Consider the following 17,682-nt stretch of genomic DNA (forward strand, 5'->3'; position numbering starts at 1 on the left):
TTCCTGCAGATATGTGCCAAGTGGGGCAGGCCCGTGATGGATCTAATGGCGACAAGCATCAATGCCAAAGTCCCGTGCTTTTTCAGCAGACGGAGAGATCCTCGCTCGGCGGGGTTGGATGCCTTGGCTCAACCCTGGCCTCCGGGCCTACTGTATGTGCTCCCTCCGTGGCCCTTGATAGGGCGAGTGCTCCTGCTGATTCGGCTGCATCCAGGTGAAGTGGTTCTCGTCGCCCCAGATTGGCCCAGGAGGCCTTGGTATGCGGACCTCCGACAGATGCTCGTAGAGGATCCCCTTCAGTTACCTCTGGTTCCTAACCTGTTGTCACAGGGTCCGGTGACCATGGAGGACACCGGCCGATTTGGTCTTATGGCCTGGCGATTGAGAGGGCTCAATTGAGAGACAAAGGCTAATCCAATAAAGTAATTATCACTCTCCTGCAAGCCCGCAAGCGTTCCACTTCCATGGCTTATGCCAGGATTTGGCGCCAGTTTGAAGTCTGGTGTGCTTCCTAAGAGATCACACCCCTGCAGGCTCCTGTCTCGCCGATTCTGGACTTTTTGCAGGATGGTGTACAAAAAGGATTGGTCTATAATTCCCTGCGGGTGCAAGTGGCAGGGTTGGCCTCCCTGCGCGGCAAGGTTGAAGGCGTGTCTTTAACTGCTCATCCAGATGTGGCACGGTTTCTTAGAGGGGTGCTTCGGCTCCGTCCTCCCGTGCGTGCACCTTGTCCAGCTTGGAACCTTAGGCTAGTGCTGAAAGCCCTTCAGGGTGCTCCCTTTGAATCGCTTCGGCGTGCTTCAGAGACAGATTTGACACTGAAGGCCATCTTTTTAGTGGCCATTACTTCGGCGAGACGGGTGTCAGAGCTCCAGGCGCTGTCCTGTAGAGACCCTTTTCTGCAATTTTCAGAGTCCGGGGTCACGGTTCGGACCCTGCCTTCCTTCTTGCCTAAGGTGGTTTCAGCGTTTCACCTAAACCAACCTATTTTATTGCCCTCCTTTGTCAAGGAGGAGTTTCCAGAATCTTTTGGGCAATTGCACCTGTTGGACGTGCGCAGGACTCAGCTGCAGTATCTGCGAGTTACTAACTCTTTGAGGACCTCTGATCATCTGTTTGTTTTGCTATCAGGTCCTCGCAGAGGGTCTCCAGCGTCTAAAGCCACTATTGCCCGCTGGCTCAAAGAATCTATCTTTTCAGCTTATTTGCTTGCCGGCCGGCCTCCGCCTGATGCCTTTAAGGTGCATTCCACTAGAGGAATTTCCTCTTCTTGGGCTGAAACTGGAGCACTCTCTCTTCAAGAGATTTGTAGTGCAGCAACAAGGGCTTCTAAGCTCTTTTGCCCGACATTACAGGCTGGATGTGGCTGCCAGGAGGGACGCACATTTTGACGCGTGGTGTGGCTTGTTCCCACCCTATCTAGGGATTGCTTTGATACATCCCATCTGTAATGGCTGCATCTGCTTGATGACAAGGAAGGGAAAATTAGGTTCTTACCGTGATAATTTTCTTTCCTTTAGTCATAGCAGATGCAGCCATGATCCCTCCATGTCTGATTGCTATCTGCTATAAATCTATTTCAGGTTCTGTTCATGTTTCCTGGAGATTCCGTCCTTGGGAGAAAGTCGGAAAACAGTCTTCAGGATTCTTGTTCAATTAAAGGAGGATGACTTAATTCCCTCCAGTTTCATGTTTTGGAGGATGAGTTTATTCCCTCCGGGAGGATGAGTTTATTCCCTCCAGTTATGTCTCAGTGGAGGATGAGTTTATGCCCTCCGGGAAGATGTTTCATTCCCTCCATTCTGAGTTAATGCCCTTTGTTGTAGGGCCATCGTTCGCTGTGAGGAAAGCTCATGTTATTCCCATTGCGGTTTGCCATACTGCTTTGGAAGCTTCAAATACTGAAGAGAGGCAGTGGAGCAAGCTGGTATGAGGCACATAAAAAAGTGTGCTCTCTATCTCCCTCTGCTGGTTGATGGACACAGCCCATCTGTAATGGCTGCATCTGCTATGACTAAAGGAAAGAAAATTATCATGATAAGAACCTAATTTTCCCTTGTGAGCCCTCCTGGGACAGAGAAATATCCAGAGTACCTGAATGTAACTCACCTTGAGCTACTACTGAAAAAGGTGTGAGCAAAATCTAAATAAATAATTAAATAATAATGGCTTATGGACTTTAATTTTAGGAAGCTATCTAAACCTTTTTAAAACCCTGCTAAGCTAACTGCTTTTACTCTCTGGCAACGAATTCTAGAGTTTAATTACACGTTGAGTGAAGAAATATTTTCTCCGATTTGTTTAAAATTTACTACTTTATAGCTTCATTGCGTGCCCCCTAGTCCTAGTATATTTGTAGAAAGAGTAAACAATCAATTCACTTCTACATGTTCCATTCCACTCATTATTTTATAGACTGCTATCATATCTCCCCTCAGCCATCTTTTCTCCAAGCTGAAGAGCCCTAGCCACTTTTGCCTTTCCTTATAGGGAAGTCCCATCCTCTTTATCATTTTCGTCATCCTTCTCTGTACCTTTTATAATTCCACCATATCTTTTTTGAATGTGGTAACCAGAACTGCACACAATATTGAGCGATACAAAGGAATTTTAAAGTCCTCATTTTTGTTTTCCATTCCTTTCCTAAATAATACCTAACATTCTATTTGCTTTCTTAGCCACCGCTACACACTGAGTAGAGGGTTTCAACGTATAATCAATGATGACACCTAGATCCCTTTCCTGGTTGGTGACTCCTAATGTGGAACCATGCATTACATAGTAATAGTTTGGGTTCCTCTTTCCCACATGCATCACTTTGCACTTGCTCACATTAAATGCCACTTGCCATTTGGATGTCCAGACTCTCAGCCTTGTAAGGTCCTCTTGTAATTTTTCACAATTCTCTTGCAATTTAACAACTTTGAATAACTTTGTTTCGTCAGCAAATTTAATTACCTCACTAGTTGCTCCCATCTCTAGATCATTTATAAATATGTTAAAAAGCATCAGTCCCAGCACAGACCCCTGTGGAACCCCACTATCTACCCTTCTCCATTGAGAATACTGACCATTTAACCCTACTCTTTGTTTTCTATTTTTTAACAAGTTTTTAATTCTCAGTAGTACACTACCTCCTATTCCATGACTCCAGTTTCCTCTGGAGTCTTTCAAGAGGTACTTTGTGAAATGCCATTTGAAAATCCAGATACACAGTATCGACTGTCTCATCTTTATCCACGTTTATTCACCCCTTCAAAGAAATGTAATAGATTAGTGAGGCAAGATTTCCCTTCACTCAGGGGGAATACCTGAGAAAGGAGATGATGGGCTGGGAGGAAGTACAAGAAGTGGAAGGACAGTGGTCCAGGCTGAAAAAAGCTATAAATAGGGCCACAAACCTTTATGTAAGGAAAGTAAATAAAAGCAAGAGAAAAAGGAAACTGATATATTTCTCCAAGCAAGTGGCTGAGAAAATAAAGGCTAAAGAGTTGGCGTTCCAGAAATACACAAAAACTCAAGAAAAGGAACACGGGGAGGAATACTGGATGAAAATGAAAGAAGCCAAGAGAGAGATACGTCTGGCGAAAGTGCAAGGGGAAGAACAAATGGCTAGAAATGTAAGAAGGGGTGACAAAACTTTCTTCAGGTATATTAGTGATAGGAGAATGACTAAAAAGTGAATTGTGAGACTAAAAGATACTGCGAACCGCTATGTGGATAATGATGAAGAGAAAGCAAATTTGCTAAATAGATACTTTTGTTCTGTTTTCACAGAAGAAAATCCTGGAGAAGGACCGCGATGGACTGGAAAAAGTAAAAATGAGAATGAAGTGGATAGAGCACCGTTCACGGAAGAGAGTGTGTATGAACAACTTGAAAAGCTAAAGGTGGACAAAGCCATGGGACCAGATGGGATCCACCCCAGGATATTGAGGGAGCTCAGAGAGGTTCTGGCGGGTCCTCTTAAAGATTTGCTTAATATATCCTTGCAGACGGGAGAGGTTCCGAGGGATTGGAGAACGGCGAATGTGGTCCCTCTTCACAAAAGAGGTGATAAGGAAGAAGCTAGAAATTACAGGCTGGTAAGCCTCACTTCGGTTATTGGAAACATAATGGAAGCGATGCTGAAGGAAAGGATAGTGAATTTCCTGGAAGCAAATAAGTTGCAAGATCCGAGACAACATGGTTTTACCAAAGGGAAATCGTGCGAAACGAATCTCATTGAATTCTTTGATTGGGTGACAGGAGAATTGAATCAGGGACAAGCTATAGACATAATCTACTTAGATTTCAGCAAAGCTTTTGACACGGTTCCCCACAGGAGGCTCTTAAATAAACTGGACGGGCTGAAGATAGGACCCGAAGTGGTGAACTGGATTAGGAACTGGTTGACGGACAGAAGCCAGAGGGTGGTGGTGAATAGAATTTGCTCGGAGGAGGGAAAGGTGAGTAGTGGAGTGTCTCAGGGATCGGTGCTGGGTCCGATTCTGTTCAATATATTTGTGAGTGACATTGCCGAAGGGTTAGAAGGTAAAGTTTGCCTATTTGCGGATGATACAAAGATCTGTAACAGAGTGGACACCCGGGAGGGAGTGGAAAACATGAAAAAGGATCTGAGGAAGCTAGAAGAATGTTCTAAGGTTTGGCAATTAAAATTCAATGCGAAGAAATGCAAAGTGATGCACTTAGGGAATAGAAATCCACGGGAGACGTATGTGTTAGGCGGTGAGAGTCTGATAGGTACGGACGGTGAGAGGGATCTTGGGGTGATAGTATCTGAGGATTTGAAGGCGACGAAACTGTGTGACAAGGTGGTGGCCGTAGCTAGAAGGTTGTTGGGCTGTATAGAGAGAGGTGTGACCAGCAGAAGAAAGGGGGTGTTGATGCCCCTGTATAAGTCGTTGGTGAGGCCCCACCTGGAGTATTGTGTTCAGTTTTGGAGGCCGTATCTTGCTAAGGATGTAAAAAGAATTGAAGTGGTGCAAAGAAAAGCTACGAGAATGATATGGGATTTGCGTTACAAGACGTATGAGGAGAGACTTGTGGACCTAAACATGTATACTCTGGAGGAAAGGAGAAACGGGTGATATGATACAGACGTTCAAATATTTGAAAGGTATTAATCCGCAAATGAACCTTTTCCGGAGATGCGAAGGCGGTAGAACGAGAGGACATGAAATGAGATTGAAGGGGGGCAGACTCAAGAAAAATGTCAGGAAGTATTTTTTCACGGAGAGAGTAGTGGATGCTTGGAATGCCCTCCCGCGGGAGGTGGTGGAAATGAAAACTTTAACGGAATTCAAACATGTGTGGGATAAACATAAAGGAATCCTGTTCAGAAGGAATGGATCCTAAGGAGCTTAGCTGAGATTGGGTGGCAGAGCCGGTAGTGGGAGGCGGGGCTGGTGGTTGGGAGGCGGGGATAGTGCTGGGCAGACTTATACCCTGAAGAGGACAGGTACAAATCAAAGTAGGGTATACACAAAAAGTAGCACATATGAGTTTATCTTGTTGGGTAGACTGGATGGACCGTGCAGATCTTTTTCTGCCGTCATCTACTATGTTACTATCCAGCTCATAATCGAAAGTGATCGCCGGCCATTTCCCCGACACAAATCGGGAGATGGCCGGCGATCGCGGAAAAGTGGCGAAATTGGTATAATCGAAAGCTGCTTTTTTTGACAGCATTGCCGCTTTCCCGTCGCCTCGCTGGTGAAAGTTCAAAGGGGCGTGTCGGTGGCGAAGCGAAGGCGGGATATGAGCGGGTATGGGCGTGGCTACCAGATAGCCGGCTTTCGCCGATAATGGAAAAAAAACGGCGTTAAGCAGTATTTCGCCGGGTTTACTTGGTTCCACCAAAAAAAAACCCCACTTTCAGCACTTTTTTTTCTAGCCTATCTGCCAGCCTCAAATGCTGTACCTACCTCCATGACAGCAGAATGTGTTCTGTCCTCCGACAGCCTTTTCCTGCTTGTGATGTGGCACTGGGGTGAGTGTTACACCTTTTCTGTTATTTGCACTGCAGAGTCACATCAGCAATGCACTGTCGTGGGTGTAGGTATTGGTAGTTGGTAGGCTCTACTCCCCTGGTGCTTTCCCCCTGCTAACTGGGTCAGAGTGTGCCTTTTTTTGTTTCCTGTTGTATTCCATGCGGTAGTGGCCATTTTTGTAAGCCAGTTTTAGTTCCCTTTCCTGTGTTACCCACGTTAGAGAACGTAGTTCTTACCTTGAATGGTGCTGAAAGAGGGCATTGTACACCATTGTGCCAGCTCTGACCTACTGCTCATCTTAGTACCAGGGGGCTCTTTGCCAGTGGTGCAAAACCTCTGATCTGCAGTTAACTGTGAGTAAACGTGCTTATTCAAATAAAGGACTTTTTCAAAGAGATTAGTCTTCTGGTGTCAACTGGTGTGCCAAAGTTATACAGCAGCAATAAGTCCTAGAGGCTGTATGTAGGTCCCTGGAGCAGTTTTAGTGGGTGCAGTACATTTGTGGGTAGTGGGTTTTTGGGGGGGGGGTTGGGGGGCTCAGCTCCCAAAGTAAGGGAGCTATGCACGTGGGAGCTATTCTGAAGTCCACCGCAGTGACCCCTAGGGAGCCCGGTTGGTGTCCTGGCATGTCAGGGGGGCCAATGCACTAAAAATGCTGGCTCCTCCCACGACCAAATGTCTTGAATTTGGCCGGGGTTTGAGATGGCCGACATAACGTTTCATTATCGTTAAAAAACGACGCCGGCCACCTCAAACCCCGGCCAAATCCAAGGCATTTGGCTGGCCGGAATCGTATTATCGAAACAAAAGATGGCCGGCCATCTTTTTCGAAAATACGGGTCTGGCCAGCTGTTTGCGGCGCCGCCAAAATACATCGTCGGCCATGTATTTCGCCGGCCATCGTTCGATTATTCCCCTCTATGTTACTATGTAAATCCATATTGGCTCTGACTCATTAATCCATGGTTTTGAATATGATCTGTAATTTTGTTCTTTTTAATAGTCTCTACCATTTTGCCTGGCACTGACGTCAGGTCACTGGCTTATAATTTCCCGGATCACCTCTGTAACCTTTTTAAAAAATTGGCATTACATTGGCCACCCTCCATTATAGAAGAACCCTGTGGTACTCTGCAGTCTGGGAACCAAGCTGGAGAAGTGGATCCTGACATTTTTACTTTATATGTTTTGGATTTGGATAAACTTATGAACCACTTGTGTATGTTTCCACAAATACCAATCACATCTAGAAGTGCAGATACGATGTCATGATCTACCATGTCAAAAGCACTGGACATGTCAAATTGCAATATAATTTTCCTTCCAGTGCTTATTAGTTGTGTTAATCCTGTTTATGTGTAATGTAACAGGGAGAAAAGTGTGTTAGATACTCCTTTAGCTGTTTAGCTACCCAGGCCTTCCATGACCATTACAAAGAAGGGCATTGAAGCCACCGATCTGTAATTAGTCACATCATTTCGTTTCCCTAGGGGTTTTTTGGGGAATAGTACTATGTTTCCCATCTCAATTAGGAAGAAGACATTCTTTAACATGAAGATTATGTAGTTATAGAAGATGTCGATCAAAAAGTTTGGTCTATTGGAAAGAATATAACTGGGACATAAGTCGAGAGTGCAATGAGAGTGTGAATATTTATTAAGAAAGGATTACACCTCCATAGTGGAAGGAGGATAAAAGAAGCACCAGATTATATCAGTTTTTATATCTTTGTTTACACTTAGTTTTTTTTAGGGTTCTCAGAATATTTTGAAATTTGATTTTTGGTTGCTGTTAGAAGAGCTAAGAAACTTATCTTATAATTGCAAAATTATATGAAATTTGCTCTAGCTTCTTGTTCAACTAGAATCCATCTGTAAACAAGGTGGATCAGATGCAATATGGAAACAAATGTTACAAGTGCGTGCTGAATTAGCAATGTTAGAAACAGCAATCTTGTATGAATATGCAGCAAAATCTGATAAAATGCTTGTGTGGCAGTTGGAACACAAGCAAATTATAAGGCATATTGATAAAATAAGAAATACTGCTGTTGCTTTAGTCACTAAGGGCCTTGTTTACTTAGGTGCGCTAGTGTTTTTAGCACATGCACAAAATTAGTGTGCACTGTGTGGGCGCCTGCACAGCGTGCGCTAAAAACGCTAATGCGCCTCTAGCATGGCTTAGTAAACAGGGCCTTTTAAGGCAAAGGAGATAGTAGTGTGTTGCAGAATTTTTCCAAATATATTCCAAATTCCACTTGATGGTTTTAAATGGTGGTTAGTTAAACAACCTATTCCCAAATTATTTTATGAAATAAAATGATAGTTAACTTTGAGGTAATGGTGCCATTGTATCACTCAGAAGTAACAAAGTGGCGAAACCTGTTTTTTGCCTGCTGAATAATATAAAACATTAAGTAACTATATCATACCAGTATTAGTAGATCTTTTTAATGAAGTAGCAGAAAGCACAGACTACCAAATTCTGTTTACACAGCTACTAATATGCTGATTTCTAAGGAAGGAAAGCAATGCAGGAAATAACTGTGTGGTAGCTGCAAATTTAATACAGCAATTATTGGGGGCATTTTTTGCATTTCGTTTTACAAGTACCACATTAAAATGCCATGTACTGTGTGGTACTGAAATCAGAGTTAGCACAGAAGCACTTGGCTAATAGTTAAACTTTGACAAAATGCTGACTGACTTGGATTAAATGACAAGAAAAACTTGGTTGTATCTAAATTCAGGTTTAAGTTATGAGTAACTTCTTAGTTTTCCACAATATTGGCATAGCATTCAGCCTTGAAATTAATATCAATAGACAGGTCTTCAATTGGCATCAATAATATCATTTCAAAAACATATATAGAACTTGAATGTTAAACTTTCATATCAACTAAAGTACATTCAGATATAACAAAGAACAGCCTCTAGGATGCAGGAATAAAATTGGAGAAAAGACCTTACTATAACTTGAACGTTAAGCTTTTACAGCTGCCTCAAAACAGCAAATAGCTTACCCAAGGAAAACATCAACGGTCAGAAAAACTCTAATACCAACCCACTTGCAAACAATTACATTCTATTTTACAAATTTCTTAACACGTGTCTCTCATAAACTTTGAAAGTGAAGCAGAAAAATACTTAGCTTTCTAAAGAAATAGTGCGTGGTGTAACAAATAATTCCAAATCTTCCAAATAATCAAGGCGTAACAAATGTTGGCAAAACACTAGCAGAGCAAAATGAACTATATGGTGTCTCAATTCAACTCTCTAAAAGAACACTGTTTGATTCCCAGCAGAAGCCCTATTTCACTCATACTGCTTCAGGGGAACCAATTTCTCAAAACCAAATGCTGCCATTAGCTGCTTTCAAAGATGACGTTACAGTAATGTAATGTCATCTGCCTTTATAATATTTTTAACTAAAAATTTATCCAGAATTTTAAATATTAAATAATATAGGTGAAAGGGAGCCCAGAGGGGGTGAAGGGAGAAAGCCAAGATGGCGGCGATGCAGGACGGCTGAGGAGAAGTGCTCTTCCTAAAATATTAAAACTTATACTTTTCCTCTAAAGAGCATGCTGAAGAGTAAGCCTCGGGGACCTCCTCTACCAAAGCTGAAACCCTCCTCTTCGGATCAAACGTCTATCTCAGCCTACTTTTCAACTCCGATTTTGGGCGGTTCCATTACCGGGGCGAGAAAGAGCCCCAGTCAGGAGAGCAAATTTTTGCTTAGCCCGGCAGGGCCAGCTACCCTTCCCCTCCCGTGACCACACGAGAGAACATTACTGAGTACACTGAATAAGGAGCATTCTAAGGGGAGGCGTACCTCATCTCCGGAAAATCTGCCGAAGACATGAATCGGCTTTCAGGGGAAGGGAGCCAGCAACATTCGATAATGGCGTTGAGAGAGGCAACGGGGGAAGTTTCAGTGGTTAGTTATTCTCAAGAGGAAATTTCCTTGTGCGCCTCGGCGATTAAACCACTAGAGAAACCACAGGAGATATCGCGAGAATCTATATGGAATGCCCTTGAAACCCTGCATAAGGTATGTTTGTCTTTTGTATCAGTTTCATTAAATAATTCTATGCAAGTAAGAGAAGTCAAGAAATCAATTGAAATATTTTCCGCTAAACAAACTCAATTGGAAACGGACATGGTGAAAGTTCAGGAGAACCAAGCTCAATTCGCAGGTGATAGATTATTGTTACATCGTAAAATAGAAAATTTAGAGAACATTACAAGAAATTTGAATTTACGACTACTTAATTTCCCATATTCAAGATACGTTGCTCCAAGGGAGATGTTCCATAGGTTTTTGAGGGAGAACTATAAATATTCAGATCAAACATTTCCACCAGTGCAGAAGTTATATTACTTAAATACAAAATTTAAACAACAAGGGAATTGTGATCAGCAGTTAGATCAAGAACAACAACAAGAAAGATCGATGGATATATTAGATATTTCTACATTTTTGGATAACTCTAAAGAGGAAATTAAAATAAGAGTAATGCTTTTGGTGACTTTTGTATTTTCACAGGATAAAGAAGCCTTATTAAGGCTCTATTTTCAAAAAGTTCATCCTGAATTCTTGGGAGAGAAAGTGTCAGTTTTTCCAGACAAAGGAGGAAAAAAATTCCTGGAGTTGAAACAAGAGACTTTAGTACTAAATGCCCGCTTCCAATTACGTTTTCCATGTAAATGTATTTTGATTTTTAAAGACAAAAAAATATGTGTTCTTTGAACCTCTTCAATTGCATAGTTTCTTAAATGCGCAGGGTAGCACCGGTAATGGTCCAAATGATTAGCTGACCAATTATATAGGGGTTAACCTGTGTCTTTATTTGTGATATTTTTTTTATCCAACTTCCTTTGGAAATAATCTTGGACTCTCCCTTTATTAGCGGACTGTTTAATCAATAAGTAAAATTTTCCTTCGATGTTTTTCTCAGAATATATATAAATTGTGGATATTGATGTATTCTTTCAAAGATTATAATGTCTTTGTCTTTGATTGAAAGTTATAAATAAGTAAAATAAATAAATAAATAAATAAATAAATAAATAAATAAATAAAAGAGAGCCCAGAGACACCCCACAGCCAGCAGACCAAGATGAAGTTCATTCATTATTCGTTTTCACCCTATAAGTTTTCAAGGTGAGAAAACCTCTAAACCATTCAAAAACTGTGCCCATAATCCCAATCTCACCCAGTAAATGTAATAAAATATCATGATACACAACATCAAATGCTGCTGCTAGATCAAATTGAATTAATAAAACTTGATAATCTCTACCTAGCCAAGCTTTCATTTCTGATACTAATATATCCAAGGCTGTGTCCATACTTGCACCCTTCCTAAAAACCAACAGAGAATAGCTCAAAATATCTTAAGAATCAAAGGGAATTAAGCCCTAACGTGCACTTAGCATATGTGAAAATTCTTAACATAAAGCGCATTAAAGCCATTTGTAGTAAGTAAACGTTTTGTACATTCTATAACTGCACGTTATTTATATTTTTGTATTTATTTTTTTGGAGGGGATGTGTCGGGGTGGAGAATGGGCCTGGACAGACCATTCAGCTAGCATGTTGTTAATTGTGTGCACTAATCAGTTAGCACATCCATAATACAGGAGCCCTTACAGCCTCCTGAATAGGAGGTGGTAAGTGTTCCTGTGTCAATTTTTTTCAGGTTATACATGCTAATATGAACATTACAGCATGACCTGAAAATGAAGTACTTGAAAATGCCCTATTTCATTGACATGTGGGAAAGTCCCACGTTAGCATGCATTAAACCCATTTCCTAGCACACTTTAGTAGACATACCCCACTGTGTTTTAATGTGCTGTTTACATAGGAGAAACTAGTATTTTATGTTTACATATCCATGGTGAATGCAGCTCGTTTTTGAGAAAATGAGCCACAAACGATGCATTCTTATAGGAGTTGTGATAGTTAGAACCCCAGATATGAATTTATTAACCTGTATGTAAAAAGAAGACTTCGGAGTCTTTTTACCAAGCTGCAGTAAAAGGACTCCTGCAGTGACTTTGGCGTGTGGGTTTGCTGTGCGCTGAGGCCCTCTTTTACTGCAGCAGGTAAAAGGATTTTTTTAAAATTAGAAATGGCCATGAACACCTGCTATGCAGCCATTTCCTGTAGGAGCCTTTAGCAGTAAAGGCTTCCATGCTTACCTGGGGGTAACCACTGCCCGATTACCACCAGGTAAGCCCCAGGTGCTAAAATAATCAAACTATTTTTTGAACATTGGAAATGTTGCGCAGCATACACTGGCACTGCTGCTGAGCTCCTGTTGTAGCCCGGTAGTAGAGCTGATTTGACACGCACCATTGCCACGATAGCCCTACTGTGGCTTTGTAACAGAGCCCTGTAGTGCCAAAGGAGCTAAATTGTTTTGCTCTCATTCACCTTAATGAAGACAACCTTAGAGGAGAAAGAAGCATAAGATTCTGGACAGAACTCTGTTATGTTTGTTCTAGATTATAATGCAATTTACAGCAGTAAAATCCAGTCATATGATCATTATGTGAATTCCTTTAAAGTTAAGAAATAACACTAATCCTTCATCATTTCTTGACAGGCATTTGGGAATGCAAAAACCGCACATAACAACAACTCAAGTCGCTTTGGCAAGTTTATTCAAGTAAATTACCAGGAAACAGGCACGGTGCGGGGGTAAGTTAGAGTAATCTGTGAGTGTAAGTGTGATTTTTTTTAATTATATTCCTGTGCAGCAAGAAAGTAATACACTCTTAACTATATGGAATTGGATGTGGTGTAATTTTTTTTTTTTTTTTGGGGGGGGGGGGGGGGACATCCAGGGGTAGTACCCAAGTTCCATATGTTACAAGGAGTTTGATGGATGTTTTCAGGTGGTGGTGGTGGCAGTAACAAGAAAAATCAGCAAAGTGTTTGAGGACTGGTATATATTTGCAGATTGTGCAGCAGTTTCACTCATTCTTCCTACATGAACTTCCTGTTGCCAAGAAAACACATTCAAGGGATGGGGCCACTGCAGGGCCTATGAGAGAATGGTCCCTGACTGACAACATTCTGATTTTGGTTGTTGTATTTGCCACCTGAAGACATCTGCTAGGCTTGAGATCAAAGAAGTGAGGGTAGGAGGCAGGATACTTGGCAGGGTGGAATGGTTGGAGAGAGAGAACTTAGAAAGGTGTCTTATAGAAGCAGAGGAAGGGACAGACCCAAGATGTTGGCAGCAGTGGAATAGGACTTGGCGATGGGGACAAAGAGACGATCTAGGATCAGGTTTTCACAGGTATGTTTCTTCTCTGGGCCATAATATGTCTCCCTCTGATCCTATATGGAATATTTGTTTTAACTAAACAATGACACCATCAATGACAAATAGACAGTGGTTTCTTCAGTGTATCTATCTAATACACAACAAGTCTTACTACCAACATTAAACTCCACTCTCCCTTCCCATCAGTCACTTAACAGCAATCTCTCACAATCAAAAATAAAAAGAAAAGAAAATCAGGGTACTTCCGCAGTAGGCACACAAGTCTATTTCCATTGAATATATACCACCAGCATCTGTCAAAAGAACGCACCTTAAAGTGATGAAGTGCTGTCAGACCTGTAAATATGTAAAGACATATAAGTACATAAGTACATAAGTAATGCCATACTGGGAAAAGACCAAGGGTCCATCGAGCCCAGCATCTTGTCCACGACAGCGGCCAATCCAGGCCAAGGGCACCTGGCAAGCCTCCCAAACGTACAAACATTCTATACATGTTATTCCTGGGATTTTGGATTTTTCCAAGTCCGTTTAGTAGCGGTTTATGGACTTGTCCTTTAGGAAACCGTCCAACCCCTTTTTAAACTCTGCTAAGCTAACCGCCTTTACCACATTTTCCAGCAATGAATTCCAGAGTTTAATTACACGTTGGGTGAAGAAAAATTTTCTCCGATTTGTTTTAAATTTACTACACTGTAGTTTAATCGCATGCCCCCTAGTCCTAGTATTTTTGGAAAGCGTGAACAGACGCTTCACATCCCCAGGTAATAACCCGTACTTCTGTTGTAAGCCCCCAAAGGTGTGTACCCCTCCACCAGTGGGGTCAAAAAATTGTCCCATACACACCAACCCCTGCAGTTCCCATCACTTAAACAAGGCTTGGCCCCTCCCTGGTACAAATTCCTCATTATACAATACCGACGTGTACCAGGAATAATATTTAACCCCCAAGTAGTCTCAGCTGTACCATCCACCATGTTCACATGGTAAATTCATGAAAGGGTCCTCCCCATTCCCCTTCTCCAGACTAAACCCTGGGGGCAGCCAAGGAAGATTCAAAGGTACATAATCCACCGCCTCCTGCTCCAACTCCACCCATTGCTTGACTTCCTGTGTCTGCCAAGCAAGAATCACTCATAGTTGAGAGGTGTTTATGGACATCTGGCACCGCCAATTCCCTATATTTTTTACCTAACCATAATATGTGCCGGGCAACCCTAGGTTGCCTCCCTGCCCAGAGAAACCTATGGAACATACGCTGGATAGAATCCAAATCCCTGGTAAGAATCAAAACCAGCAAGGCCATAAACAAATACAGAAGACGAGGCAAAATCATAATTTTCAATACTTCAATGCGGCTCAGCCAAGAGACAGTAAGTTGGTTCCATTTCTTAAGGTCCTGTACCAGCTGACAGATCAGAGGTTTATAGTTGAAATCATATAAATGGACCTCCTCCCCCCCCCCCCCCCCATTAATACCCAAATATTTCAAGGAGGACCTTGCCCATCGAAATGAGAACTGGGCTTCTAACCTCACCACCCAATCGTGTGGAAGTATTTCAGATTTCCCTATATTAACTCGGAAACCGGATACCCTTTCATAAGACTCCAACACTGTAGTTGCTCCCCGCAATGAATTGTCCGGATCAGTCAGGGTTAAGAGAACATCATCTGCAAAAAGATTTACCTTATGTTGTGTCCCCTGCACCCGAACTCCATTGATAGAACCCTCACCTCTACAAACCGACAACAACCATAACAAAGGAAGAACACAAACATGCGGACAGCATCAACATAAAGGAAAGAAAGATCAAACCAAACACACACAAACAAAGAAACAACAATTAACAAAAATCCACACTACCCCAAACATAGAAGCCCCATACCAAAAAATCCAAATGGGTTACATCAACGCCAGATCCTTCGTAATCAAAACAATAACTGACTGGATCATGTCAGAAAACCTTGATCTAATCTTCATCACTGAAACCTGGATCCATGATCAAAAAGACCCCATAATCCTTGACCTATTCCCTCCAGGATACAAAATCACTCACTGGACCAGAAAAGAAAAGAGAGGCGGAGGCATAGCACTAATCTATCGATCACACTTTGCAACCGAAACCACTGCCGAGTCCATAACACCCGAACTTGAAATCGCCTCAATCAATATCCATAACAAATCCCTGCTCGATCACCTGAATTATATCCTGTTTTACAGACCACCAGGCAACTGGAACGATAGCTAGTCAAATTTCATGGACTTCATCTCAAACACCTGTGCATCCAATTCTAACATACTAATACTAGGAGACATCAGCCTCCACCTAGAAGACCCAAACTCTGCCAACGCATGAGAATGCAAGGAATTCCTCCACTTATGGGATCTCAAATGGCCACACATGCAAGCAACCCACACCAAAGGGCACACGCTTGACCTCATCTCATATAAATTGCCCATAGACCAAAACCTTGTAATAACTGGTACTAAATGGTCAGAAACACCATGGACCGACCACTACAAACTAAACCTCTCACTAAATTGGAGGAAGAAGGGCTCACACCGTACACAAGAACATAAATCCTACAGCACAAGAGGCCATATAGACTCGAAAACATTCTGGCAACAAATATATAATAGCGAATGCACAACACAAACAGACTCCATACACAACCTCTCTAACTGGGACAAAAGATATAGAAACATACTAGATGAAATAGCACCCTTACAAACAAGAACAGCATGAAGACAGATCTCGATATCATGGTTCAATGACGAACTGAAAAAACCAAAAACACTATCCAGGAAACTTGAAAGAACATGGAAAAAAAATAAAAGACGAACACACGCTCAATGCTTGGAAACAAACACAAAGAAAATACAAATACGCAACAAGACAGGCCAAAAGGTCATATTACAGAACTAAAATAGGACCAGACTATAAAGACACGAAGAAACTATACCAACTCGCAAATAAACTGCTAGACACCACCTTGGTCACCTCAACCAATACAGATATCTCATCTGCAGACAAACTTGCTAAATATTTCAATGAAAAAATAGCAAATCTACGCAAAATACTCCCTCTCGCCAACACTGACATCGAAAACTTCATCAACGGCCTCGACCCATCCCCTGGAGAATACCCAGCGGATCAAACTTCACCCCCCTCACCACGGAAACAGTAACCCAGGTGTTCTATAAGTTCTCCAACACCCACTGCAAATTGGATACATGCCCTAGCTACCTATTAAATCCGCCCTTGACCACTTCATAGCAGACCTCACATCCCACCTAAACTACCTGCTTCAACAAGGTCTCTTCCCTAAAGAAAATGGCAACATCTTACTGACCCCGATTCCAAAAGACACTAATAAAAAGACAAGCGAACTCACCAATTACCGCCCAGTAGCATCCATTCCAGTAGTAGTCAAACTGTTGGAACGCATGGTAACCAAACAACTCGAAGATTACATAAACAAATTCTCACTCCTACGTGAATCACAATCAGGATTTCGCCCCCTTCATAGCACTGAAACAGTACTCATAACGCTCTTGGCCAAATTCATGCAGGAAATAACAACAGGCAAAAGCATTTTTCTCCTTCAGTTCGACATGTCTAGTGCTTTCGACATGGTAAACCATAACATATTACTAACAAGCTTATTTTCGAAAGTGATCGCCGGCCATAAATCGGGAGATGACCGGCGATCTCGCAAAAGCGGCCAAATCGGTATAATCGAAAGTGGCTTTTTTGACAGCATTGCCGCTTTCCCGTTGCCTCGTTGGCGAAAGTTCAAGGGGGCGTGTCGGCAGCGTAGCGAAGGCGGGGCATGGGCGTGGCTACCAGATGGCCAGCTTTCGCGGATAATGGGAAAAAAAAGCAGCGTTCAGCAGTATTTCGCCGGGTTTACTTGGTTCTTTAATTCTCATGACCAAGCCTCAAAAAGGTGCCCCAACTGACCAGATGACCACTGGAAGGAATCGGGGATGACCTCCCCTTACTGCCCCAGTGGTCACCAACCCTCTCCCACACTAAAACAATAAAACTAAAAACCTTTTTTGCCAGCCTGTATGCCAGCCTCAAATGCCGTACCCACCTCCATGACAGCAGAATGTGTTCTATCCTCTGACAGCCTTTCCCTGGTTGTGATGTGGCTCTCGGGTGAGTGCGACACCTTTTTTGTTAGCTGCACTGCAGAGTCACATCAGCAATGCATTGTAGTGGGTGTAGGGTAGTGGGCTCTACTCCCATGGTGCTTTTCCCCCTGCTAACTGGGTCAGAGTGTGTCCAGTTTTGTTTCCAGTAGTCCATGCAGTAGTGACCATTTTTGTCAGCCACTTTTAGATCCCTTTCATGTGTTACCCACGTTAGAGAACTTAGT

The 17,682-nt window shown here is 42.4% G+C and overlaps 1 protein-coding gene across 1 annotated transcript in view; it reads left to right on the top strand.

Moving 5' to 3' along the window:
• Nucleotides 1–17,682, top strand: part of MYO9A (myosin IXA) — a 980,547-nt gene that overhangs the window by 444,079 nt on the left and 518,786 nt on the right. Inside the window, 1 exon segment of the mRNA XM_030187859.1 lies at nt 12,610–12,704. Coding sequence (XP_030043719.1) covers nt 12,610–12,704 — 95 coding nt within the window.

Source organism: Microcaecilia unicolor, chromosome 1, assembly GCF_901765095.1.
Source record: "Microcaecilia unicolor chromosome 1, aMicUni1.1, whole genome shotgun sequence".
NCBI lineage: Eukaryota > Metazoa > Chordata > Amphibia > Gymnophiona > Siphonopidae > Microcaecilia > Microcaecilia unicolor.